Raw genomic sequence first — 25,399 nt, 5'->3', positions numbered from 1 at the left:
CTATAGTTAAAAAAAAATAAGATGTGGAAAAACCCCATAGTAGAGGTAAGAACAACGTCTGTAGGGTTCAGAAAAGAGAGGTAAAAAGAAAAAAAAGCTTGGGCACATTCATTTGCAGACATCAGGGAAGACTTTGTGAAGAATGTGGGATTTGAAAAGGAATTGAATGATAGATAGGATTTAAGAGACAGAAGGTAGGCCGCTGCCAGCAGAGGGAATATCTTTGCAGGAAGGAGAGAGTTTAGAGCATGGCCACGGAACTTGCAGTTGGACTTGAATGTAGCGTATTTGTATGAAAGCCTTGGAAAAGGAAAGATGAAAGACTAGAAAGCTAAATTGGAGCTCTATTGTGGTGACTGTTGAAGGTCAGACTGAAGGCATTAGATTTTATTCAGTAGGGAGCCTTTGAATGATTTTCAGTGGAGTATTAGCACCATTCAGTCAACCCCAAAAGCAACCAACTCTGCTTACTGCCTGGGTGACCTTAGGCAAGACATTACATCTGTTTGGCCCAGTTTCCTCATCTGTAAAAAGAGGGGGTTGAACCTGAACTCTGAAGTCCCTTTTAGCTCTTTGTGTGTGAGTGTGTGTGTGTGTGTGTGTGTGAGAGAGAGAGAGTGTGAGTGTGTGACTCTTGCCAGGGCCCCCTGGTGCACTGTTTTTTGAGGTAGCTGGTGGGGCAGCTGATAAATTTGAAATCAGGAAGAACTGAATTCCAATCCTGTCTCAGACACTTACTAGCCATGTGACCCTGAGCAAATCACTTACCACCACCACCACCCCCAGTCTCAGTTTATTCATTTCTAAAGTAAAGAGGACAGACTCTTCCAGTTCTAAGTCTGTGATCCCATGGAAGATTAGTCTAGAAGCCACAAGGTCAGGGACTATGCATCCTAGTAAACCCTAAGGATGATTGATGTCTTATTAAAATAATAGATTATGATATGGTTACCAATATTAGGGAAATTAAAAAGGAGAAGCTGGTTTAGAGAAAATAATGTTCTGTCAAAGTGTTATTTTCTATAGGAAGTCTGTCTCCAAAGTTACTTGTGCCCTCTCTTCCCTACCCTTACTCCCCAAAAAGTTACTTTGTATATATTTTGTTAAAGGCAGCTAGGTGGCACCATAGTGCATAGCGCACCAGGTCTGGAGTCAGGAATATTCATGCTTCTGAGTTGAAATTTGACCTCAGAGACTTTATTAGCTCTGTGATCCTGGGCAAGTCACTTCACCCTGTTCTCCTCAGTTTCCTCATCTGTAATAGCCAACCACTCTGGTATCATTGCCCAGAAAACCCCAAAAGGGGTTACAAAGGCAGATGTGACTGAAATGACTGAACAAGAACAAATACAAATATGTGTGTGTGGGTATATAATATACACATATATATATTTTATACCTCAGTTTGTATATTCATGTTGTTTTCCACCTAAAAAAATAATGCTAGGCACATAATAAATGTTTATTATGTTTGCTGAATGGAGGAGCACTTAATCCCAAAAATTATTTCAGGAATAACAAAGTTAGAAAATTTTGTGCCAAGAAATGTACTAAAGGTAAGAAGCATTTATTAAAGAACCCATGCATGATCAAATCATGGGTTTACACCAACCTTTCTGATGGAGTCCAAAGCATTAATTAAAATACTTTAGACCAGTTTTTTTTAAGGTTATCTTTTTTCTCAGCTGTTAGTTGAGATGTATGTGTGTATACACATGCTTACATGCATATACATGTGTACATATATTACATATATATTTATAGCTCTATTAATTTCTACATGTACATTTACATAAGATATTAATGTAATCTACAATTAATATTAAATAATGTGACCTATATTTATACTGATGCATTATGTGCTTAGTAGACTCCCAGAGGCTCTTTTTTTTTAACTGAGTCATTGCCCAACATTCTCTATTTTCACAGTCTCTTCCCTTGAAGCCAGTGTCTTTCCTCTCTGCTTTCTTATCTCGGACTTCTTGCCCTTCATTCTATTTTATAGAAATAAGAAAATGAAAGCAGCACACCATACAGCTGCATTTCCTTGCCTGTACTATGAAATCTACTTCATAAGATCACATACTTAAAACTATTACAGACCTGAAGAGTTCGTATAATGCCTTCCTCAATCACAGATGTTCCTGCCTAGTTCATTCTTGAGAAGAGGAGTGAAGCATCTCTTTTTTTTCCCATTAGTCCTTTGACTTCCTTAGCTGCATGTGTCCTGATATTCACACACAATGATACATCTGTTTGTAAGGAAAAATTATTTTCCACTAACATGCAGTTTCCATAAATTTCCTTAGAGAATGCTTTAACAAAAGAGATCTTAAGAACTGATTTCCAAAGTATCCTTTCAGAATGTTTTTTTTTTTTCTAAAACAACTTAAAACAGATAGAAGGAAGAATTTGTCAATGAGAGCCCAGGCCTTAAGAGTGGACAGTGTGCTCAAAATAAAAGTCCCTCCAGCAAAATTTGGGGCAAACCAGGGTTTTCTGTGACTGTTTCTGATCCCCTTACCAGGTAGTTGCAAAAGGTTCTTTCTGTTGCCTTCCAAGCCAGAACTGAGCATGCATTCAGGAGATCTACAAGTCTTGCTTTCCAGATCTAGGATGCCCTGGTCCCCTCCTGACCTTTTGAAGCTCACTAGGTTATAGCTAAGTCTATTCTGTCTCCAGTGCTCTTTCACCTAAGTCAAGAAAGAATAGTTAAGGCAGGGCAAAGTGTCAATGACTTTATCTGAACTTGGATGAGATGCACAGGCCACTGGTGCTTTCCCCACATGGAGGCTTACAGTAGTTATTTCCTCCTCACTGGAACACTAGAGCTAGACAGCAAAGAAGATAAAGTTGTCATTGGGGCCTTTTATATGAGTGCTCAATTCTGGCTCAGAAACGAGTCAAAAAGTCTTTCCTCACCATGTGATAAGTGGACAGGAAACATTCACAGAAGACTTGTGCATGCTCTGAAGTCAGTCCACTGTGACAGATTGCATCACATTAAGCTGTTGCTGCTGTTTATCCTTCATTCTCTAAGAGGACCATGACATCAGGAAGATGAAGCCATGCCATGCAAGTGAATTGGGTTTAAGTGAGGAAGTGCTGTGCAAAGACACCAACCTCACCCTCTCCTCCAGAGTCATCTGTGTCTAGTGGCAAGATATGGATCGGGACAACTGGAGATGGCCCAGGATACCTTGGCCTTTTCAAGCTAAAGTCTTTAAAAGTTCTAGTAATATATACCTTTGATCTGTTCCATTTAAAGTGATTCTCAATGGAAAATATGCTTATGTCTTAAGGGGGACTTGTTGTTTAAATGGCCCCCAATGAAGATCCCTTTTTTTTGAATGCTGGTTTTTGAGATAAGACCAAGGTTATTCTAGAAAGAACAACTATGTTAAATCTGGCTTTCACTCTACATTGGCATATTTCAAGAAAGATAATATGATCTGAAATATATCCAAAGTCATGTATTACTTGTCTGTGTATGCTCTTTTTTTAATTGCTAGTGAAGTTTCCAAAAGTAACTAAGTTTAATTCAAAAATTTCTCCAGAAGAGAAAGTGAGGCTCATGACTTTGCACAGCCCTCCCTCGCTGAAATCCAGTTCATTTGCAAATCATGGCATTACCTTGATGTCATGGTCCTCTTTGAGAATGAAGGAAAAACAACAATTTAAAATATCTACTCTCTATAAGGCAGTGTTCCAGGGATGGGGCAGGGGGTAGGGGGAGTGGGGACATAAGTCAACAAGATTTGTTCCCTTAATTGAATAGGGAAAGAAGAAGACACAATTAACCATTATTAAATAAAGAAGGTGAAAGCATTAACAATATACAAAATGGGGTCATGGAAGACTTATGGAAAAGATGCCAGTTGAGTCAAATCATGAAGAATATATTGGGGGAGGGGGAGAACATCCTAGGTGGTATATTTAAAAAGGTACAGAGACCAGAAACCATGGTATTTATATAGGAGTGGTGGCTAGTCCAATTTCACTGTAGCATGAAGCATATAGTGAAAAGTGATGTGATATAAATGCTGTAAAGGTAGGGGATAGGGACTGCACCTGTGGTTTCACTGGTAGTAAATTCCCAGATAAGGAAGCTATTTCCATCTCAGCACCTTAGTCTTCAAGAGTTGCTTAGGCCACTGAGAAATTGAGTGACTTGCCCAGGGTGAGACAGACAAGGTATATTAGAGTTGGGACTTGAACCTAGATCATGTTGGCTTTGAGGCCAAGACTTGATCCACTCTGCCATGCTGATTCTCAGCAAATTGGGATGAGCTTTGAATGCCATTCTAAACTGTTCAGACTTGATCTGGTGAGTGATAGAGAACCAGTGGAACTACATCTCTCCACTAACACCTGTTTATTTTTAAGGACACATTTTTTACAAAGAAATTCCATTTAAACCACTGAATATAGTTAATTGTTGATGTAATTAATGATATTCAATCCCCAGTTCTTGCAGTAAATCAAAGCCCATGTCATTCTTTTGGAAATACCAGTGGTTTATTTGATCAAGCCATTTTGGGGTTCATTTGTTACATAAAAACCAATCATAAATTAATTTAGACATAATAATAACTAGCATTTATATAGCACTTTACGGTTTGCAAGGTGCTATAGAGGTGATATCTCAATTGATCAACTGAAAAACCTTTCCTCACCCTATGGTAAGTGGACCAAGAAACAATCCCAGGTACTTGTGCATGCTTTGAAGTCCACACAGTCAAGAAGTGAGGCAAAACAAGACTGAATGCTAAGGTAATTTGGACCTTTCTAGTTGACTTGATAGATTATAGGAGGAATTGAAAAGTTCCACTATCCATAGAAACGATATTACAAAAAGTCAGAATTGTGCTTAGTAGTCTTAGATCAAGTAAATGAACTCACATTACTACTTACACTTTAGGGATCTTCCTAAGAGATGCATAAATGTGTTAATAAATAAGAATAGTCCAGATGAATGTGCAAATCTGAGCTACCAAATGATATCAAATGCTTGAACTTATTAAATTATAGGTTTGTTCATGAGTTTCTTGGAACTTCTGTAATGATGCATGACTTTTATTTAATTTGACCCTCATTTTGCACATGCAATTCCTGTTGATTTGGATGAGTGAAGGGAAACATCAGTGTTTAGAATTTTTGATATTATTCTAAAGGTACTATATTGTCAGGATGCTCTCAGCCAGTGATGTATCTCTTCACCTGAGGAGACCTGGGAAAGTGTGATGTAGTTCTGAGTCACTCTTTTCTAGGGAAAAAAAGAAGTTAAAAAGACAGAAAATAACAGATGTCCTTCTAATTCCATCTGAGTTAGTTATAAAAAGGTCAGGTTTTGGCCAGCTTGAATTATTTTGCTGCCAGAGGGAAACTGTTGAAGCTTCATTTTCTTTTCAAAGCTACCTCCCCACTGAACTAATGCTGTTTGCTATTCACAGGTGAGTTGTGTGAGGAGAAACTCGATTTTTGTGCCCAGGACCTTAACCCCTGCCAGCATGACTCAAAGTGCATCCTGACACCAAAGGGATACAAGTACGTGGAAACATTTTCATATTTCACTGCTAGGTGACCTTGTAGCCTCTTGAGATTTCCTTCCTTAAAGGAGTCTCTTCAGCCCCTTTCACTCAGGATAAATAAGATATTTACTCACTGGTCTCAATGGCATTCTTAGCAGCATATGGAACATTGGACAACACAACCATTTCTTAGCACTGGAGAAGAAAAGAAATGAGTTTCATTTCTATGAGCAGCAATTTCTGTGAAGGCCTTTTGGGCATTGCATATTATGGGAGGAAAAAAACAGTTACAAAGTCTAATATGGTTTGAAGAAACTAAAATTCAGAAAAATTAATTGCCTTGTCTAAGACACATAGCCTATTAACTGGTATTTCTCTTCCCATTCTATTCCTTCTCTAAACCATCCCTCAAAATACCATGTGAATCCAGGGGCGGCTGGATGGCACGGTGAATAGAGCACTGGCGCTGGAGTCAGGAGAACCTGAGTTCAAATCCAGCCTCAGACACTTAACACTTACTAGATGTGTGACCTTGGGCAAGCCACTTAACCTCAATTGCCCTGCCCTCCCCCCTCCAAAAAAAAAAAAAGCAAAATACCATGTGAATAATCTTCCTAATGCACTGCTCCAATCACATCATTGCTCATTCAAAAGCTTTCCATGGCCCTGACACCTAAGGCCCTCTAAAATTAAACCCCAATCCCAGTTAAATTGGATTACCCTTATTCCTGTCCTTTCTTTCCCATTCTGTGCCTTTGTTCATACTGTCCTCATGCCTGGAACGAACGCCCCTCCTCTAAGCTCCATTTGTTGATGTTTTCTCCTTCTTTCAAGACCCAGTGCAAGAACTACCTCCTTCATGTAATCTTCCTTTGATTCTCCTCCCCCTTTAGGTGAAAGTAATTGCTGCCATCTTACATTTCTCATAGAACAATGCTTAGACTATATTTCCTTTTTGTTTCCATTACCTTCTCCTTTATTGTTCTTATTGCTACATGTATCCCCTCCCTATATCCCCCAGGAGACTTAAAGGTGCCTGAGAATAGGTATGTGTCATATTTATCTCTGTATTCCCTTCTCCTAAGCATAGTGGTTTGAACATGATAGACCCTTCAGTGTTTGTGGAATTAAATCTAACTGCATGACTGGCAGATCTTGAACTAGATCTTAAGACCCATAATTCACTAATTTTTCCACTAGTCCCTAATGTCTTTTGAGTAGCTCTTACTTTGGACTAAATGATGTGGAGGTACGAAAAGAAAATAACACGGCCTCTCTTCAAGTAGTTTACACTCTCCTTAGTGAGGCAAGACATAATACACATGAACCACCTAGAAAAAATAATGGATCATATCTATATAGAACTTTACAAAGTACTTTCTTCATAAGACCCCTTTCAGGTGAGGAATATGTGTATGGATATTTGCATTTTCTAGATAAGAAAACTGAGCCTCTGAGACATTTTGACTTGCTAAGTTAACACTGCTAATAAGGGCCAAAGCTGGGAGTCTAACATGTCTTCTGACTCGATGGCCCCTGCTGTATCTTCTGTCCAACATTGTAAAGTTAAAAAGAGGGAGGGGCAGTCAGTACATGTCACATTTCCTTACATTGCTATACCCCTTCATGGTATTTCTAAATGCTTTCACACACTTTTCTAGATTATGGGGTATATCTTATAAATGTTATAGGACGGTTGGGTGAGGGTAATCATGAAAGACTTCATGGGGAAGATAGTACTTGAGTTGGGTTTTAAACAAAATGTAGGATTTGGTTGGTGGAAAATTGTAAAGGAAGGTATTTCAGGAGAGGGAAAAGCTACTCTATCTTTTACAGGAATAAGGAATTAAAGAATGTTGGAAGACACCATAGACATCATCTAGAAAAGGAGTTTTATTCACAGACTTGTATCTATGAATCAGACCCCAAGTGAAGAGCCCCTTTTAATATTGTGACCACTTTATTTCAGCGTAATTGATTTTCTTTTTAATCCTATATATTTTATGTGTTTAAAAATATTACCCTGAGAAGGGGTTCATCAGCTTCACCAGTTGAAAAGATGTTCATGACACAAAAAAGTGAAGTCAACAAGTATTTATTAAGCACCTATTTTAACAAAAGGAGGTAAAGAACCCTTGAACATGTCCAACTTCTTAATATACCAGGGGATTTTAAGAGAGAATGGAGGCCCAGAAAGGCTGCCCCAGAGTCACACAGCTAGATGGTAGATCCCCTAATTTCAAAGACAGTGCCTTTTACCCAGACTATATTGCTTTAGTTAAATGAAGCTTTGGTTCCATCAGCTTTGTGTTGGAAACACATTTTTTGTGCCAGTTTAGCCGTTTTATGTGGATTCTTTTCTGGTGCATGACATTTCTACAGATGGTTTAAGTTTTTTTGTTTGTTATGATAAAATAATTTGGGGTGTGCTTTGTTATATATTTTGGTTTATCTTTTGGGTTTGGATCAAATCCCTGCTTAAGGATAAACAAGCTTATTACTAGTTTTATTTCTGAATTTGAAAAAAAAAATGTACCATATTTTGATGAAATTCCTTCCTCAGGAGATCATTTTTTTTCCCCTAGAGCTTTTGTGAACTCCATGGTTGTATACCACAGGTGGTCATTAAAGTCTGGCCTCAGAATGTGTCACACATAAAAAGAATATAATCATTTCTCAGAAGAGTAAGCCATGGAAGCAGGTGGTCTTCAAACACAGGTTGTTTCTTCTACAGACTTCACTGCAATTAACATTAGAGCAGGCTTACTGCAGTGCTTTTTAAGCTGTAATTACAAGATAGGTTATTAGTAAGACTCATTGGAAATCATTTGAAAATAAAGGAGTTCATCTTCTGAAAGACTAATCCACAATTAAATAACTCCCTTATTACCATCAATTAAGATGCATAAGTTACAAAGTAGCTATTACTAAGCCATGAATTAGCAGATTTGGAAAACCTGCTATTTCTATCAGTAATGTGGGAACACTGGTTTTATTTCTGTAGCTAGTTTAGCTAAAAACAAGTTAATAAGGCAAAGTGTTGGCTTTCACTAGCCTTCTTGCATATGTCAGTGACATATGTTCTTTGGGAAGAGAGAAAGGAAATAGAAGTCAAAAGACACCAACAAAACAGATTTTAAATTGCTAAATATAGTCTTTCTGTCATATATGTGGCCCTCCCCTAGACCCCAGCTTCTGTTTCTGCTGTCTCCATTAATTAGGATGCTGACTGTGTTTCTTTAATGCAGCATGGTATGGTGGAGAGATAATGCCCCAGGAGGAGAGAATCGAATTTGATTCTCATCTCTGACACTTATTCTTTGTGAATTTGGGCATATCACTTCCCTTCTCCCTGAACCTCGGTTTCTTTTTTTTTTTTTTTAAAGCAATAGGGGTTAAGTAATTTGCTCAAGGTTACACAGCCAGTTATTTCTGGGTGGGTGCTAAGTGTCTTAGCCCTGATTCGATCCCCAGGTCATCCCAACACTGGGGCTGGTGCTCTTACTCGCTGTGCTACCTGGAGAGCCTCAGTTTCTAAGCTGTAAAATGAGGAAGTTGATTGAACTCAATGGCCTCTAAATTCACTCCCAGTTCTGCTAATCTGTGACTATTGTTCTATCAGCTACCTAATGAGCTGTAACTAGCTGGATGACCTTGGGTAAGTTGATTCACCTTCCTAAGGCTCACTTGTCTCATCCTAATACTGAGAGGGTTCTATTAGAGGGAGCCTTAAGCCCCAGCTCTTAATGCTCTGGAGTTCTGAGTTTTACTGATAGTTCATTTTTAACTGCACTATACCAATAGAGCTGATTTTTACCCTTCTTGCTTTATTACCTATCTCATAAATCTTTTATATTGCTCTTTGATATTTTTATACCAGGGTGCCATCTATAGTACTTTGAAGCATGCATCTCACTTAGTCAGCTTTTTAGCTTCTTAATCGTGTAGTTTATATTTTTGGTTTTCTTTTCTTAGCCATCATTCTTTGTCACAGAAGTGACTTGAGAGCATATGATATATATATATATACATATATATATATAGACATTCTTGGAATCAGAAGTCTTTTATTTAAATTTATACATTGTGTTGTAAAATCCATTTTAGTCAGTAAAAGGTTGACAGAGATATTGGTCCTCTCAAAATGATTTCAAGTTATAATGGACTTTGAAAAAAATCTTATAGAAGAGAATACAAAATCAGCTCTTAGCTTCTGCACCGTACATATGGTTCTCGTATCTCTTCCTTTGATTTTTTTCCCAGATAAATAATTCAAAGTTTTTCTTCCTCTTAATGCTTAGCAGCTTCAGCTACACCACTCCCATTAACACTGATAGATCTCTGACTCATGCCTGCCCATCGAGTTGAGAATGTATAGTAGCACTTATGTGACCATTTTACTTCAATCAAATTGTTTACTTAGCTTTTGTGATGATTAAAACACACACACTCACAGACAAAAACTTGCCATAATTCTATTATTCTTAATCAAGTGATTTGTTTTCTGTAGTATTCAAAAATGAGTCAGTTGCATTACAACTGACTGCTTTCAACTACCCATTGTTTGTATTCATTGACTTTCAGCTATTTACTTTTTTATTTAATATTTTATTTTTTCCAATTACGTGTAAAAAACAATCTTTAACATTAAAAAAAAAGTTGAGTTCCAAATTCCCTCCTTCCTTCTTTTTCTCCCCTCCCCCTCATTGAGAAGGCAAGCAATTTAATATAGTTTATAAATGTGCCCTCATGCAAAACATATTTCTTGCATGTTCATTATGTTGTGAGAGACAATATAGAACCCCTCAAAAAGCAAGAAAAATAAAGTTTAAAAAAAGTATACTTCAAAATGTTCTTTGTCTGAAGGTGGATAGCATTTTTCATCCTGAATCCTTCAAAATTATCTTGTATCATGGTATTGCTGAAAATAGCTGTCATTCACAACAGATCATCATACAATATTACTGTTACCTGTTACGATGTTCTCTTGGTTCTACTCACTTCACTTTGCATCAATTCATTTCTTTTAAGGTTTTTCTGAAAGCATCCTGCTCATGATTTCTTGTAGCACATTGTGTTCCATCACAACCATATACCACAACTTGTTCGATCATTCCAAAATTGATGGGTATCCCCTCAATTGCCAGTCCTTTGTCACCACAAAAAGAGCTCATATATATATTTTTGTACATACAGGACCTTTTACTTTTTAAAAAAATTCTCTTAGAGATACAGATCTAGTAGTGGTTCTGCTAGACCAAAGGATATGAAGTTTTCTAGCCCTCTGAGCACTGTTCGAAATTGCTCCCCAGAATGGTTGGATCAGTTCACAATTCTACCAATAGTTCTTTAGAAAATCCCAATTTTCCCACATCCCCTCCAACATTTGACATTTTTCTTTTTTTGTCATATTAGCCAATATGAGAGGTACAAGGTGATATTTAAAGTTGTTTTAATTTGGATTTATCTAATCAATAGTGATTTAGAGCATTTTGATATGACTATAGATAGCTTTGATTTCTTTGTCTGAAAACTACCTGTTCATATCCTTTGACCACTTATAGATTGGGGAATCTTATTTTTTTATGTATCATCCCTGCAAAATCAACTCACACCCATCCCCTCTATGTATACTCCTTCTAACTGCCCTAATAATGAGAAAGTTCTTAGAAATTAAAAGGATCATCTTCTTATGTGGGAATATAAACAATTTAACCTTATTGAATCCCTTATGAGTTTTCTTTTCTTTTTACCTTGTGTTTCTCTTGAGTCTTGTATATGGAAGTCAAATTTTCTGTTCAGTTCTGGTCTTTTCAATAGGAATGCTTGACTATGTCATTAAGTATCCATTTTTCCCTTGAAGGAATACACACAGTTTTGTTGGGTAAGTTATTCTTAGTTGTAATTTAGCTCCTTTGCCCTCCAGAATATCATATTTCAAACACTCTGATCCTTTAATGTAGAAGCTGCTAAATCTTGGGTTATCCTGAGTGTGGCTCCATGACATTTGAATTATTTATTTTTGACTGCTTACACTATTTTCTCTTTGATCTGTGGACTCTGGAATTCAGCTATAATATTCCAGGGAGTTTTGCTTTTGGATATTTTTTAGGAGGTGATTGGTGGATGCTTTCAATTTCTGTTTTGCCCTCTGCTGCTAGGATATCAGGGCACTTTTACTTGATACTTTCTTAAGTATGATATCCAGGCTCATTTTTTGATCATGTCTTTCAGGTAGTCCAATATTCTTAAATTATCTCTCCGCTCTATATATTTTAGGTCAGTTGCTTAAGATATTTCATATTTTCTTCTATTTTTTGTCCTTTTGATTTTTGTTGTTTCTTAATATCTCAGGGAGTCGTTAGGTTCCACTTGCCCAATTCTAATATTTAAGGAATAATTTTCTTCAGTGAACTATTGTACCTCCTTTTCCATTTTGCCAATTAATCTCTTTAATGAGTTCTTCAGTGGATTTTTCTATCTCTTTTTATCATTTGATCTATTCTGTCTTTTAAGGTATTATTTTCTTCAGTGTTTTTTCTATAGCTCCTGTACCAAGCTAGTTTTTTGATGATTATCTTCCATAACTCTCATTTCTTTTCCTCATTTTTCCTCTACCTTTCTTATTTGATTTTTAATATCCTTTATGAGCTCTTCCTGGAATTCTTTTGGGGTCTGAGGGCAATTCATATTTTTCTTTAAGGTTGTAGATGTAATTTTTTTGACTATTTTGTCTTCTTCTGAGTTAATGTTTTGACATTCCCTGTCACTATAGTAGCTTTCTATGGTCAATTCTTTGTTGTTGTTTTTGTTTGTTTATTTACTTGCTCAGTTTTCCAGCCTATTATTGACTTTTAACTTTATGTTAAAGTTGGGCTCTGCTCCAGGGTTTTTGTGCTGCTATTTTCAGAACCAGTTCTGGGCATCAGTAAGTTTTCAGTCCTTCCAAGATGGCACTATCTAAGGAGAGGTTACTGGTTACTGTTTTCCTTGCCTGTGTTCTTGTCTGTAAGTGACCACAAGCATTCTTTTCCACCTTGGAACTGTGATCAGGGCCTCAATCCCCTGTGGTCAACTGCAGACTCTAATGTGCTAGCATTCTTTCTTATCCTGATATTGTAGTCAGAAACTGCATATGAGCAATGCTTGCACCTAGTGCCAGTTAATGATCTCCTATAATATCCTTTTGACTAGTTGTCCAAACCCCCTTATTGGCTGTGTGTTGACACCACCCCCTCAACCTACTACTGGGTTAACTGGGAGCTACCTGTGCTGGACTGAACTCCAGTCTCACCTGAGTGAGACAGACTTTCTCCGCCAACCTTTTAAGTAGCCTTGGGCTGGGAAATTGTTTTATGTAATCCCTTTATTGGTTCTTCAGCTCCAGAATTTGTTTTGAGGCATTATTTTAATGTTTGAAGTGGAAGTTGGGAGAGTTCAGGCAAGTCTCAGGCATTACTCTGCCAGCAATCTTTTAAGGTATTTTTCTTAATCTAGAATTTGAATTCTGAGTTGGAGCTTTGTGATTAAGATAATGGTCTAATTCAATGGTATAATCATGAATTAAGAGTGAGAAGGGCCTTCAAATACCATCTAGTCTAACTCCTCATTTTAAAGATAAAGCAGACGTCCTAGATTACACAAGAAGTTAAGTAGCACATTTGAGATTTGAAAATGGACCCCAAAATCAACATTCTCTGACCCAAATATTGCATTTGGAGGTAGCTGAAGATGCTGAAGCATTAAAAGGGACATGAATTTAAAACAGGAAGGACGATAATCATTAAGATGTGTTCCACAAGTATGTGATGATGTGTCAAAGCCTCATTTGGAGTACAAACTACTAGGTACTAGAATGAGAGATAATAATAATCCTAATTATAGATTAATGGACTAGAATGACCCCAGAGAGATTAGCTAACCCAGAGCAACATTTAAACGTGGAGTGAATTATAAATTAATTTCTTTCAAAGTTAATATATTTAAGTTCAATCTTTACCTCACAGCATTTACAAGTATCTCCAACCTATCCTGGGAAGTAGAACATATTAAGCAAATTTTAAAAATATAGACTTAATATTCAAAATCAGGTATTTAAATGATCACTACCATATATGTAAAACTCAAGGAAAAGAGGCAGAGCTTGAAAAATATCATGCTTCAAGCACAAGAAGAAATGGAATAAAAGTGAAAAAAGACAAGTCATGATCCTTATGATGGATCATTTTTCTTAAATTGGTGATCTTTATTGCCATTAGCTGAGTCAATATCACACTGACATTAGTAAGTAAGAGAGTAAGCATGACACAGTGGAAGAAAGGAAACACTTATTAAGCTCTTACTATTTGCAAATCACTATATTAAATGCTGGGGATACAAATAGAAAGGAAGTCTGCCCCTGCTTTGGAAGACTGATCGATTAGGATTTAGAAGATCTCACTATGAGCCTTGCCTTTGTTACTTAGTATGTGTCCCTTGGGCAGGCTTCCTTGATTTTCTATGTCTCATTTTTCTTATCTGTAAAATATGAATAATATATCTTGTGCTATAAGGCAGCTAAATGGTTCAGTGGATAAAGTGCCAACCCTGGAGTCAGAACCTGAATTTAAATCCAGTCTTAGACACTTACTAGCTGTGTGAGCCTGGGCAAGTCACTTAACCTTATTTGCCTTGGTTTCCTCATCTGTAAAATGAGTGGGAGAAGGAAATGGCAAACCACTCCAGTATCTGTTTCAAGAAAATTCCAAATTGGGTCACAGAGAGTGGGACATGACTGAAATGACTCAACAGCAAGAACAACACTTGTGCTATTGACTTCAACTGTGAGGAAACTGCTATATAAATTTAAATGATTTCTGTAAAGCACTACCTAAATTTAAGCTGTGTGAAATACAAGGAAAGACAGTAAATAAACAATAATGAAAATTAACAAACATTTATTAAGCACCCACTGCATTCCACACATTGGGATGGGCTGGAAATAAAAGGAAAAAAATTAAATAGGCCCTTTCCACAAAGAGTTTACATTCTATTCCAAAAGAAGGATGATTTTTGCAGAGAAGCTTTTGGGGGTGGGGTTGGGAGGGTCTCTTTTCAAGATTACCGTGATCAAGTAACTAAAGATGGTACCATCTCGTTTTTAGGCATAACATTTAATTTGTTTGAGCTCAATAAAGATTCACCCCACTTATTTATTTATCAAAACAGATGTGATTGCACCCCTGGATATGTAGGTGAGCACTGTGATATCGATTATGACGACTGCCAGGATAACAAGTGTAAGAATGGAGCCCATTGTACAGATGCAGTAAATGGCTATACTTGCATCTGCCCTGAAGGTTACAGGTAAGAAAAGAATGAGAAATGGGTCTTTTAAACTTAATCTCTTTTTCATTCATTCCAGACTGTTAAGGAACTAAAATATTATTTTCTTCGTTTGACATGTAGTGGCTTATTTTGTGAGTTTTCTCCACCAATGGTTCTACCGCGCACCAGCCCTTGTGATAACTTTGAATGTCAGAATGGAGCCCAGTGCATCATAAAAATAAATGAGCCGATATGTCAGTGTTTATCTGGCTACCAGGGTGAAAAGTGTGAAAAGTTGGTCAGTGTGAATTTTGTCAACAAGGAATCTTATCTTCAAATACCTTCGGCCAAGGTTCAGCCTCAGACAAACATCACTCTACAGGTAAGAGGCCGGATCTCAAGCCAAAGCTTTCTTTGTTTTGTTTTGTTTTGTGTTTGTAAAGGCAGACATTGGGGATAGTTATAGGTTATACTTATCTGAAAATGAAAAAAGATAATAAAAACTGCCAATGAGGAGTGCATGGCTTTATGGAGCCTTAGAGAAATGGGGAAAAAGTAAGAGAAGATTCAGGTGGGAAAAACTTTAATAATTTTCCTTCCCAAAACATGTGTATTTCAAATTAAATAGAAATTATGTAATTCTCTTAAGTAACAGACCTAATGAAAAAATGCAGAAGAAAAAAGGTGAGGTTTTTTTAGTTCTGTTTCTTTAGAAATTGTTGATTTTATTATTATAGACTTAGTGATATCTGAAGATAGTCATATAATTTCAAAATTCTGCCTTCAACTATTATCAAAATCAAAAACTCAATGGTTCTTCTAATCTGGAGGTTCTTTACACTCCTTCCTGACCTCTGTTTCTCAGAATTTCTGGACCTATTTAAAGTCTCAGCTCAGGTTTCACATCCTTCTTGAAATCATTCAAGACCCAACTACTTCAGTGGGTTCTAGGGGGTTAATGAACTTGGATAGGAAAAAAAATACATCTTTAACATAATTGGTTTTTCTGTATATTACTATGTATTTTATTTTATGCATTTAAAAACATCATTCTGAGAAAGGGTCCATGTGCTTTACAAGATTGTAAAAGGGATCCATGACAAAAAAAAGTTAAGAATCCCGGACAACTTATTAATACTCTATCACTTTGCAAATCACTTTATATTTACTTTTTTGTTTACAGACTGTTTACAAAACTCACATGTTCAATTATTATCAACAGAAAGTAAAAAAATTACTTAAAGACAGGGGCTGCTTTTCATTATTGTCATATATATAGCACCTGGAACAGTAATCTGCACATAATAATTTGTACTAGACTGTAAGCTCATTGAGGGCAGAGCCCATGTCTCTTCTCAAGTTTCTATCTCCTCCAGCATTAGCAGAATTATTTGTGGTTATTACACTCAGGCCCACCAGAGTACCTAGCACATTAGTAGTTACTTAATAAAAAATATTGCATCAGGAAAAATGAATGCTAAGAAGTTGTAAATATTCTGCTAGCCATAAAGTAAACTTAATTAAATATGTGTATAATTCCACCCTACTTTTTGCCACTTTTAGATTTCAAAAAGAGTAATTATATAATGATCCCAATTTTCTTCATGTGCAGAAAAGGAGTAAGCAGTGTTCAAATTCATTCACTCATTTATTCATTCAATAAATAGTTGTCATTAATAATCTTTTGAGGATACCAGAAAATGAGAAGCATTTTCTGTTTTGTGTTTCATGGTCACACAAACCTGTGAACAATATTACTTGGCCTTCATAATTTTTAAACATGTAAATGAGGATACATAATATTCCTTATGTGTCATTCTAAATTGAGAAATATCCACTTTGGGCCATCCTTGTAATGGCTTAGCTATGTGGGAAAATTGTACTCCACATATACCCTGGTTGTTTATAAGTGTGTGTGTGTGTGTGTAACTACAGAGCTTTAGGTGGTAAAAGAAAGAATAGTTGTTGACAGTGAGCTACAATTACTTTGAATAGACCATAACTTTTCTACCATTGCCCAACATATCTTATGTTGATTCAAAGCGGAAAAAACTCAAGAGGCCGCAGGACTCACACCCAAAAGTGACTTCATTGTCATTTTTGAGACCCAAAGGGAATGACAGAACAAAGATCATTTTTTAAGTTGTCACTTACATGATGTGATTCTAAAGTAATGAGATTAGTTTTGTTGAAGGGTAACTTACCAAAACCAACTTCATCATTTTGTAATCATAGCTGTTATAGATTGTCAATGAAATATAAAGTACAGGATCATAGCTGGAGCTAGGAGGACCCTCAGTAGTCATTTGATACAAGACCACAGATGAAGAAACTGAGGCCTAGGAAAGTTAAGTAATTTATCTAGTGTTACATAGGTCCATACGCATCATTGCAAACATCAATTAAAAAAAAAAAACAGATGAAATAGCCTAGAAAATTTTTATCATTATTTGACTGATTGAACTCATGCCTCTCCCACCACAACTTTATCTACTTGTCTACTATTTCCTTACTTCACTATAAAGCAGAGGCTACAATTTATTTTCCTATCATAGTAGGTAATTATGGCAGGTATTCATATTTCCCCATTACTTTAAGAAAAGAGACTTTAAATTGACATAGTCTTCCCACTGTGTTTGGAATGAAACATTGTGTTAGGATGACTACTTTTTTTCCTTATAATTCAGTGATTACTTTTTCATTAGATTGCCACAGATGAGGACAGTGGAATTCTTCTGTATAAAGGTGACAAAGATCACATAGCAGTGGAGCTGTATCGTGGGCGTGTGCGGGCCAGCTACGACACAGGATCTTATCCGGCATCTGCCATTTACAGGTGAAGGCCCATAAAGTAGTAGTAGAGATGAAGCAATGTTTATTTTAAAAATTAGCTTCCCATATAGTCATTTCTAATGGGTGAGAAAGGAATAATTTGATTAAAATTCTTGCTTAATGTTATATAATAATAAAACTGAAGCCAGTAGTTGAATAGGGAAGTTCAATATGGGAAAATTCGATGTATAGGATTTATTATATTAGTGGAATATATATATTCTATATTCTGCTTGCTACAGTTCTAAAATTAAATTTGGATTTGGGTTCTTTGAATAAGATGAGGAGTTAAGATAACTTAATTGAGTTTCTACATAACTAAAACAACCAGTTCTGCTAATTGTTTTGAACAAGTTGCTTAATTTCTCTAAATCAGTTTCCAAATAAAGCTAAAGGAACAAAGTCCAGATACTCAACTTAATAACATTAATGCTTTGCATTTGTCTAGGGCTGTATTTCAAAGACTTGAATAGTATTCCATAACAGTCCCAATGGCAAATGGTTGCCATTTGTACCCAATGAATAAGATTTAAGCAGATGCCAAATTATACATAAATAAATGTACCTCCAAAAAGTGAGATATTACTTCTGATATTCCATTTTTCAAGGTAGCACTGTCAAATCATATTATCCAATGTATTTAAGTCCCTAAATCTGTTTTAGATTAACACATTTTTTTCATCCGAAGAACAATAATAGAAGACTGAGAAATATGGTCACCATTGCTAATGACAGCATATTAAAAACAAAGTTTGATAGTACCTAATGCTTCAATATTTCAAAGATTCATTATTTTATTGTTGTAGATACACCAGTGAGATTGCAACCCATCCATGTCCAGAAATTAGTTTTTTGGAGAGTTCTCTAAATGAGAAAAATTAATTTCATTAACTTATGGTCAACCTAGGGATAAATTTCACTGATCTTAGGCTACTCCTCAGTCAACAAACAAACCGTATTTAAATATGGGTCCATATTGAAATAAGCCCTAGAATATTTCTATACTTGGCTTATAGATAACAGATGGTTATGTCAGGATATGGGGTTTAATTGAGAGCTCCTTTAACATGCATTTTATATGCCCATTGCCACTTTGGGGTGAGCTAAGATCACAGACTTTTCTACCACTCGTACATCTCTTATATCATCTATTTTGGCTACCTTTTTTTAATTCCTCAGTTAACAAATATGACTGTAGCGTTACTCACCCTAGATATCTGCTACAAACTAACCCTAGTAGAGTTATAATTTTATTAGCTACTTTTTTTACTATTTAGTTAGCTATTCTTTAAGTCAAATTACAAGTTATTCTTTAAGTCAAATAACAGGCAATCAATGATAAATATCAATAGCCCCAGATGTATAGAAGTTAAATTTTAAAAATTATATAAAGCATCATTGAAATAAATGAAATGGGAGGCTAGGTGGCGCAGTGAATAGAGTACCAGCCCTGGAGTCAGGAAGACCTGAGTTCAAATCTGGTCTCAGACACTTACCACAAAACTAGCCATGTGTCCTTAGGCAAGTCACTTAACCCTTATTGCCCTACCTTCCCCCTCCAAAAAGCAAAAAGAAAAAAAAAAGAAATAAATGAAATAAGTCACTACGAATTACCTTTAAACCCAGCTAAAAGTATTAGAAATATATATGTATTAATTATCAGGCACATTACTAGGAGAATTATTGATTGGTGTGGATTCTCTCTTGCTAGTTGAAGATCCTCACTTAAAAGGGAAGATTCTGAAGGTTATTCTATCATTCTAAAGAACTTGAATAATTCTGTTACCTATAACTACATGTTTTGGATTAAAGTCTCAAATCAAGAGTAGAGTTTATGTAATATGGAAAGAAAACAAGTCAAAGATTTGTTTGTGTTCAGATCAATAACATATAAACTCAAAGAGAACAAGGTGGGGTTGAGGTGTTTCAAATTAAAGAGGTCCAAACAACTGCAAAATTAGAACAGCCAGCCTTTGTGTCTCTAATAGTTCTATAACATTCTACCCAGTTGGTATGTAGGCAGTTGATCTTGATTCTATAGCTATTGACTTTAAGGTTTTGGCCCAATTTTATTAAGACCTTCCACCTATATATTTTTTACTTTAATATTCTGCTTCTTCAGCATGCTCAAATGAAATTTCAATATTGATTAAAATAATGTTCATTCAATTATGAGCTTTCTACCATAGGACTAGTGGTTGGCCTTCCTGAAAATATCTGAATACAGTGATCCAGAATCCCAACCCAGGTTGACTATCACCTGACTTATGCCATCAGTGGTTTTTTTTTTGGGGGGGAGGGGTGTTGTTTATTTTTAATTCAGATATATTTTGCAAAAGAGATTTACTCTGAAATAGCAGACAGTTTTCAGAGGTGAATGATAATATAGCCCTGTGTTTATATTTGCTACCATGGAAAATATAAGCTTTGTCTTGCAACATTGGGCAGCTGTGTTAACTCTCTCTCTCCACACACACACACACACACACACACACGTATGTATATATGTGTGTATATATATATATATATATACACATACATATAAATTAATTAGGAAGTTTCTATTTTATTTCATTTCTCTGCTATAGTGCAATATATTGGGCTATGAGCTCTGGGAAATGAGGTGCCATGATCATGTGGCATTTGCTTTCATGCATAGATAGCTCCATGATCTTGAAATGGCTGTTCCATTCCACTAAAATAGATTACAACACCCCTCCCCCATGCCTTTAGTCTTTATGACTGTGGAATAGTTCTAGGAGAGAAAAAGATAAAGTAGGAAGCATGGTCCCTTCCATTCAAAGGTTCCTTGCCTAGTAAACCCAAAGGATATCAGTTTTTCAGAATTTTAAAGGAAAAAATAGATGGCATATATAAATGTATTTGTATATTGTGTATTCTTAAAAGATATAAGAATAATATGTCATTTCTTCAAGGAGTAATGTTTTTATTGATTCATCCAATAACTCTAAACATTATATAGCAATGGATGTGATCTTCTTAGTAACAGAAGCTTTTTCTGCTAATGCAAATCTCAGTGCAGTCATTTTTTTATCTTGTCTACATTTTTCCATAAATTCTCCAAATATGTTTATCCAGAACCTATTCTAAATTCCAGGGGCATTTCCCTTGCTCTTTTAGTATAATGGTGGTCCCAGTGTCCTACTTGGATTGTCCATCTATTGCCCCTCATGATTGATAAATGATTGGACCACCTTATTTTCTGATTGTATAGTCTCAAAAATGTGGTGTTTTTTTCAGACTACCTATTATGTTTGAATAACATAGTACTCCTTCTTATGGACACTTTGCCCTTTGGTTATTTACAATCATTAACTCTTCTAACTTCATGGTATTTCATGATTTATAGCAGTATAGTATTACCAAGAGAATACTTGTATTAAAGAGATTGATTTTAGCAGCAGCAAGCAATTTGAGATCATTAAATGTGCTGCACAATTTCTCAGCTGTAATTTTGCCTAACATTTTCCCATTATGCTTAGTTTATACATTTTTGTAACTTGTCGAAGATTCAAACATTAATGGACTAATCCTACAAACTATTTGTTATGTCATAATCTAGACAATGTGTAATTTTGTCCACTTTGTTTTTCTACTGTGGATGATTAGACCAACTGCTCTTTCACATTACCTTTGGATTTCTGAGGTCCTTTGAATATATGCATTTAGAGAAACTCACAATCAATAGTAAATTTTGTGCAAAAATATATTCAATTTTACTTTAATTTTATGATTATCAGCTGAAATACCTTTAAAAAAAAACCTGTACTAATATCATACTGGAGATGATTTCTGAGAGTCCCTTGGAGAGCAAGATCAAATCAGCCAATAATTAAACTAATTCACACTGTTCACTGTAAGGTCAAATACTGAAGCTGAAGCTTAAATACTTTGACCATACAATGAAAAGACAGGACTCATTGGAAAAGATCCTGAGTTAGGAAAGATTGAAAGGGTCAGCAGAGGGTGAGTTGGATAGGTACTGTCGTGGAAGCACTGAATGTGAATTTGGATAGATTTCAAAAGATAGTTGAGGACAAAAGAGCCTGATTGTGCTATGGTCCATGGGGTCATAAGGAATCACTGAACAACAACAATGATGTCCCCACATAATATACAATTAAATATTATATAAGTAATATAACAGATATTGACAGTCAGTAAGACAATACATCATAATATGTGTATTTTAATACACAACATAAAATACATAAAAATAATCATTTGTTTAACTTTTTTATTATATACCAATCCCTTGCTTTTGATAGCATTGGTGGTTGTTTAATTATGGAGTGTAGGCAATAAAGATCATAGGTTCAAAGATTTAGAGGAATTTAGAGGCTAGCTAGTTCAATACCCTCTCATTTTACAGATAAAAAAATTGAGACATATAGCGGTTAGGTAACTTGCCCAGCTTTTCACAACTAGTTAGCATCTGAGGTGGAACTGGAGCCCAGATTTCCCTGACTCTAAACCAAGTGCCCCACACACTATACCATGGTACTCCTCTAAGGTATGTGGTATAATTTAAACGTCACTTGGCATAACCACAGATACACAACTTTCATTTCCATAACTTTTCTCCTTGTACCTAAAATCCCACCATTAGAGATAAATTCCTTTGGATCATAAAGCCTTTTATTTTCTATTTTCAAGAATTCACTAGCAAAATTCACATCCTTTGAATAGGTAGTACAATTATCAATAACACATTAGTTGAAATCAGTTGATCTCTAGCTAAAAACTAGACCTTTAAGAAAACTATACATTATACATTTGACAGGGCAGACTGTAGGCAAACAACCTAGGAAGAAGAGATGATAAATAGTAAGATGTCAAAAGTAAATTTTGCCCTTTTTTTTAACTGTCTTCATCCTCTCACCTGATTTGACCCCATTCTGTATTTCTTAAAGCTTCATAGGCAGTTTTCCCTTCAAACTAAGCAGGCTTACCTCAAGATTCAAGTCTAACTTGAATGCCAACTCCTGTCACATTTTTATCAGTGATTTGGATGAATGGAAGGTGGTATTATCAGATGAATGGATGACACAGAGTTTAGAGGGATAGCTAATAGACTGTATGACAGAAGTAGGATTCAAAAAAAAAAATCATCATAGTTTAAAACCATGATCCAAATTTAATGAGATAAAATTGATCAGGGATAAATGTAAAGTCCTCCAGAAACACTTTTTTTAAATAACTCTACAAGTTAAGAATGACAAAGACATTGATTGCTATGTAACAGTTAATGTGAAAACGACCTGAATATTTTAGTGGATTTTCAACCCAGTATGCATTAACAGTGTGGAATTATAACCAAAAATTGTCATGTGATCTTTGATTGCATTAACAAAATCATGGTGTCCATGACTCCATGACAAGAGAGATGTGCTAGTCCCACCATACTCCATCTCGGTAAAATCACAAAGGAGTATTGTGTTCAGTTTGGTATGACACATTTTAGGAAGGATACCAGAAAAGCTGGAGTTTGTTGATGCAAAAGATGGTGACCAGGATATTTAGGGAATTGGAAACGATGCCAAATGAAAAGCAGCGGAAGGAATTTAGGATGTTTAGCCTGGGAAAGAGACAAGACATGGGGAATAGGATTACTATCTTGGAATATTTGAAGAGCTAACATGAGGAGAAGAGATTAGATTTGTTATTCTTAGCTTCACAGGGCAGCAGTAGGAGCTTTAGGGGAAGTATGATAAAGTGTGATTTTGGTTGGTATAACAACAGCCCTAATAATGAGAGGTATCAAAAGGTGGAATGTGTTATGTAAGTTACCTTTCCCTAAAGGTCAACAGTAAAGGCTGGAAAATCATTTGTTGAATTTGTAAATGGAATTCCTATTTAGGTATAGGTTGGGCTAGGTGAAATTTAAGGTGAGCTACTTGAGGGAAAGAATTGTTTCCTTCTTTATATCCCAAGAGCCTAACTCAGTGCCCTGACACTTAGTAGTCACTTAATTAATAATTGATTAATATTGATATGCATTTTAATGTTTAAGCAGAAAATATTAATATAATTTTCCATTGAAATACTGCATAATTTTTACATTTTAATTAGTTAAATTTTAACACATTCATTTCAAGTTTTTGTCAAAATTTTTGAATATTTAAAAGAATAATTTATACTTTATATGTATTTAAATTACTAATTTTATTACATGCATGATATTTTCATTGACTCACTGTTTAGCACAATGAGAAAAAATTAAATTTTTTATTAGTTAAGAAAAATATATTATTGGGGTGGCTAGGTGGCATGGTGAATAGAGCACCAGCCCTGGAGTCAGGAGGACCTGAGTTCAAATGTGGCCTCAGACACTTAACACAAAAACTAGGGGCAAGTCACTTAACCCCAATTGCCCTCCAAAAAATGAAAAATTAAAAAAAGAAAAATACATTATTAATTGTAACAAATAATTGATTCTGGTTGTGATCTCTAGAGACTAATTTAATTTTTAAAAAATGATTTTATATGATAGAAAGTAAATTGGGGTTAGAAACTATTATTAAAGTATATATGTGTATATATATATATATATATATATATATATACACACACTTTAATGAATGTTTACTGAATTGAATTAAGTTTAGCTTTCTAAATCACCTAAATGTATAGAAGAGAATCCAAGGCAAGAGCTCTTAACCGTTTTTGTTTTTGGTTGTTTTTTTTTTTTTTTATGGACGCATCTGGCAGTCTGGTGAAGGCTATGGACCAACCTCCTTCTCAGAATCTTTTAAATGTATGAGATAATATACAAAGGCATTACAAAGAAAATCAGTTATATTGAAATAGTTATCAATTATTTGCAAAATAAAAACAAGTCCACAAATCCCAGATTAAGAATCCCAAACTTAAGATATCTTTATTCTTTAGTGTTATTTATTAATCATTTGAAGTTGGGTGATGTGGGGAACTTATTTGGTACATGCATTTAATTATTATTTTTCAATAAGATAGTAGAAGATAGTCCATCCACATGAATAGGAACAGTCCTTGACATGACATCCTATCATTTCACGTGAAAGTAGATAGGGCTCTGTACTGAATTATCTAAGTTTCCCAAGACAAGTTATTAGATAGTAAGTTCCCTGAGGGCAAGAACTGTGGTTTTTTGCATTTGTATTCCTAATACAGCATAGCGCCAAGCACATAGTACCCACTTAGTAAATATTTATCGACTAGTCAGTAAAGACCTTAACACCTGGAAATGAGCAGTGGTCCTTGTAAAATTTTTGCATTTGGTGGTATGTAAAGTGAGCTATAGATGAGATCAAATATTTATCAAGTGCCTATAGTGTGCAGAGCTTTGTGCTGAACCCTGGGATAGATACAAAATTTATTTAAAAAAAACAAGACCCCTGTCATCATGGAGGTCTCAGTCTAGTAGGGTGCTGACACAAATACAATAATACACTTTTTAATTAATAAGAGAAGTGGAAAACAAAGTGATATGTGATGTCTGAAGATCAAAGCCATAGAATTAGCTGAGTTCTGAAGATCCTAAAGACCTAGCTGTAAAGACATGCTTTAGCTCTGTGAGTTACTGGGTATACAGTTCAGAAAGGATTGTATTTACTCTGAGTCCCTGCCCCCATCACACTGAAGTACCGTTAACTTAAATGGCATAGATTATCCCCTAGGTGTGATATTGTACCTCTTCAAATCCAACAGTCCTATTTTGGCTTTTTGTT

At 35.5% G+C, this 25,399-nt stretch overlaps 1 protein-coding gene across 2 annotated transcripts in view; it reads left to right on the top strand.

Moving 5' to 3' along the window:
- The window catches only part of SLIT2 (slit guidance ligand 2), a 399,420-nt gene that overhangs the window by 352,909 nt on the left and 21,112 nt on the right, over window positions 1-25,399 (top strand). For both annotated transcript variants that reach the window (XM_069069137.1, XM_069069129.1), the window contains 4 exons: window positions 5,454-5,547; window positions 14,739-14,876; window positions 14,979-15,219; window positions 17,543-17,673. In XM_069069137.1, coding sequence (XP_068925238.1) covers window positions 5,454-5,547; window positions 14,739-14,876; window positions 14,979-15,219; window positions 17,543-17,673 — 604 coding nt within the window. The remainder of the gene's footprint in view (window positions 1-5,453; window positions 5,548-14,738; window positions 14,877-14,978; window positions 15,220-17,542; window positions 17,674-25,399) is intronic.

The sequence above is a fragment of the Petaurus breviceps genome, unplaced genomic scaffold, assembly GCF_028583685.1.
Source record: "Petaurus breviceps papuanus isolate PSGF00001 unplaced genomic scaffold, PetGlider_PUasm1.0 140, whole genome shotgun sequence".
NCBI lineage: Eukaryota > Metazoa > Chordata > Mammalia > Diprotodontia > Petauridae > Petaurus > Petaurus breviceps.
Note: the sequence above shows the minus strand (reverse complement) of the source record. Positions and strands in the feature narration are given on the sequence as shown.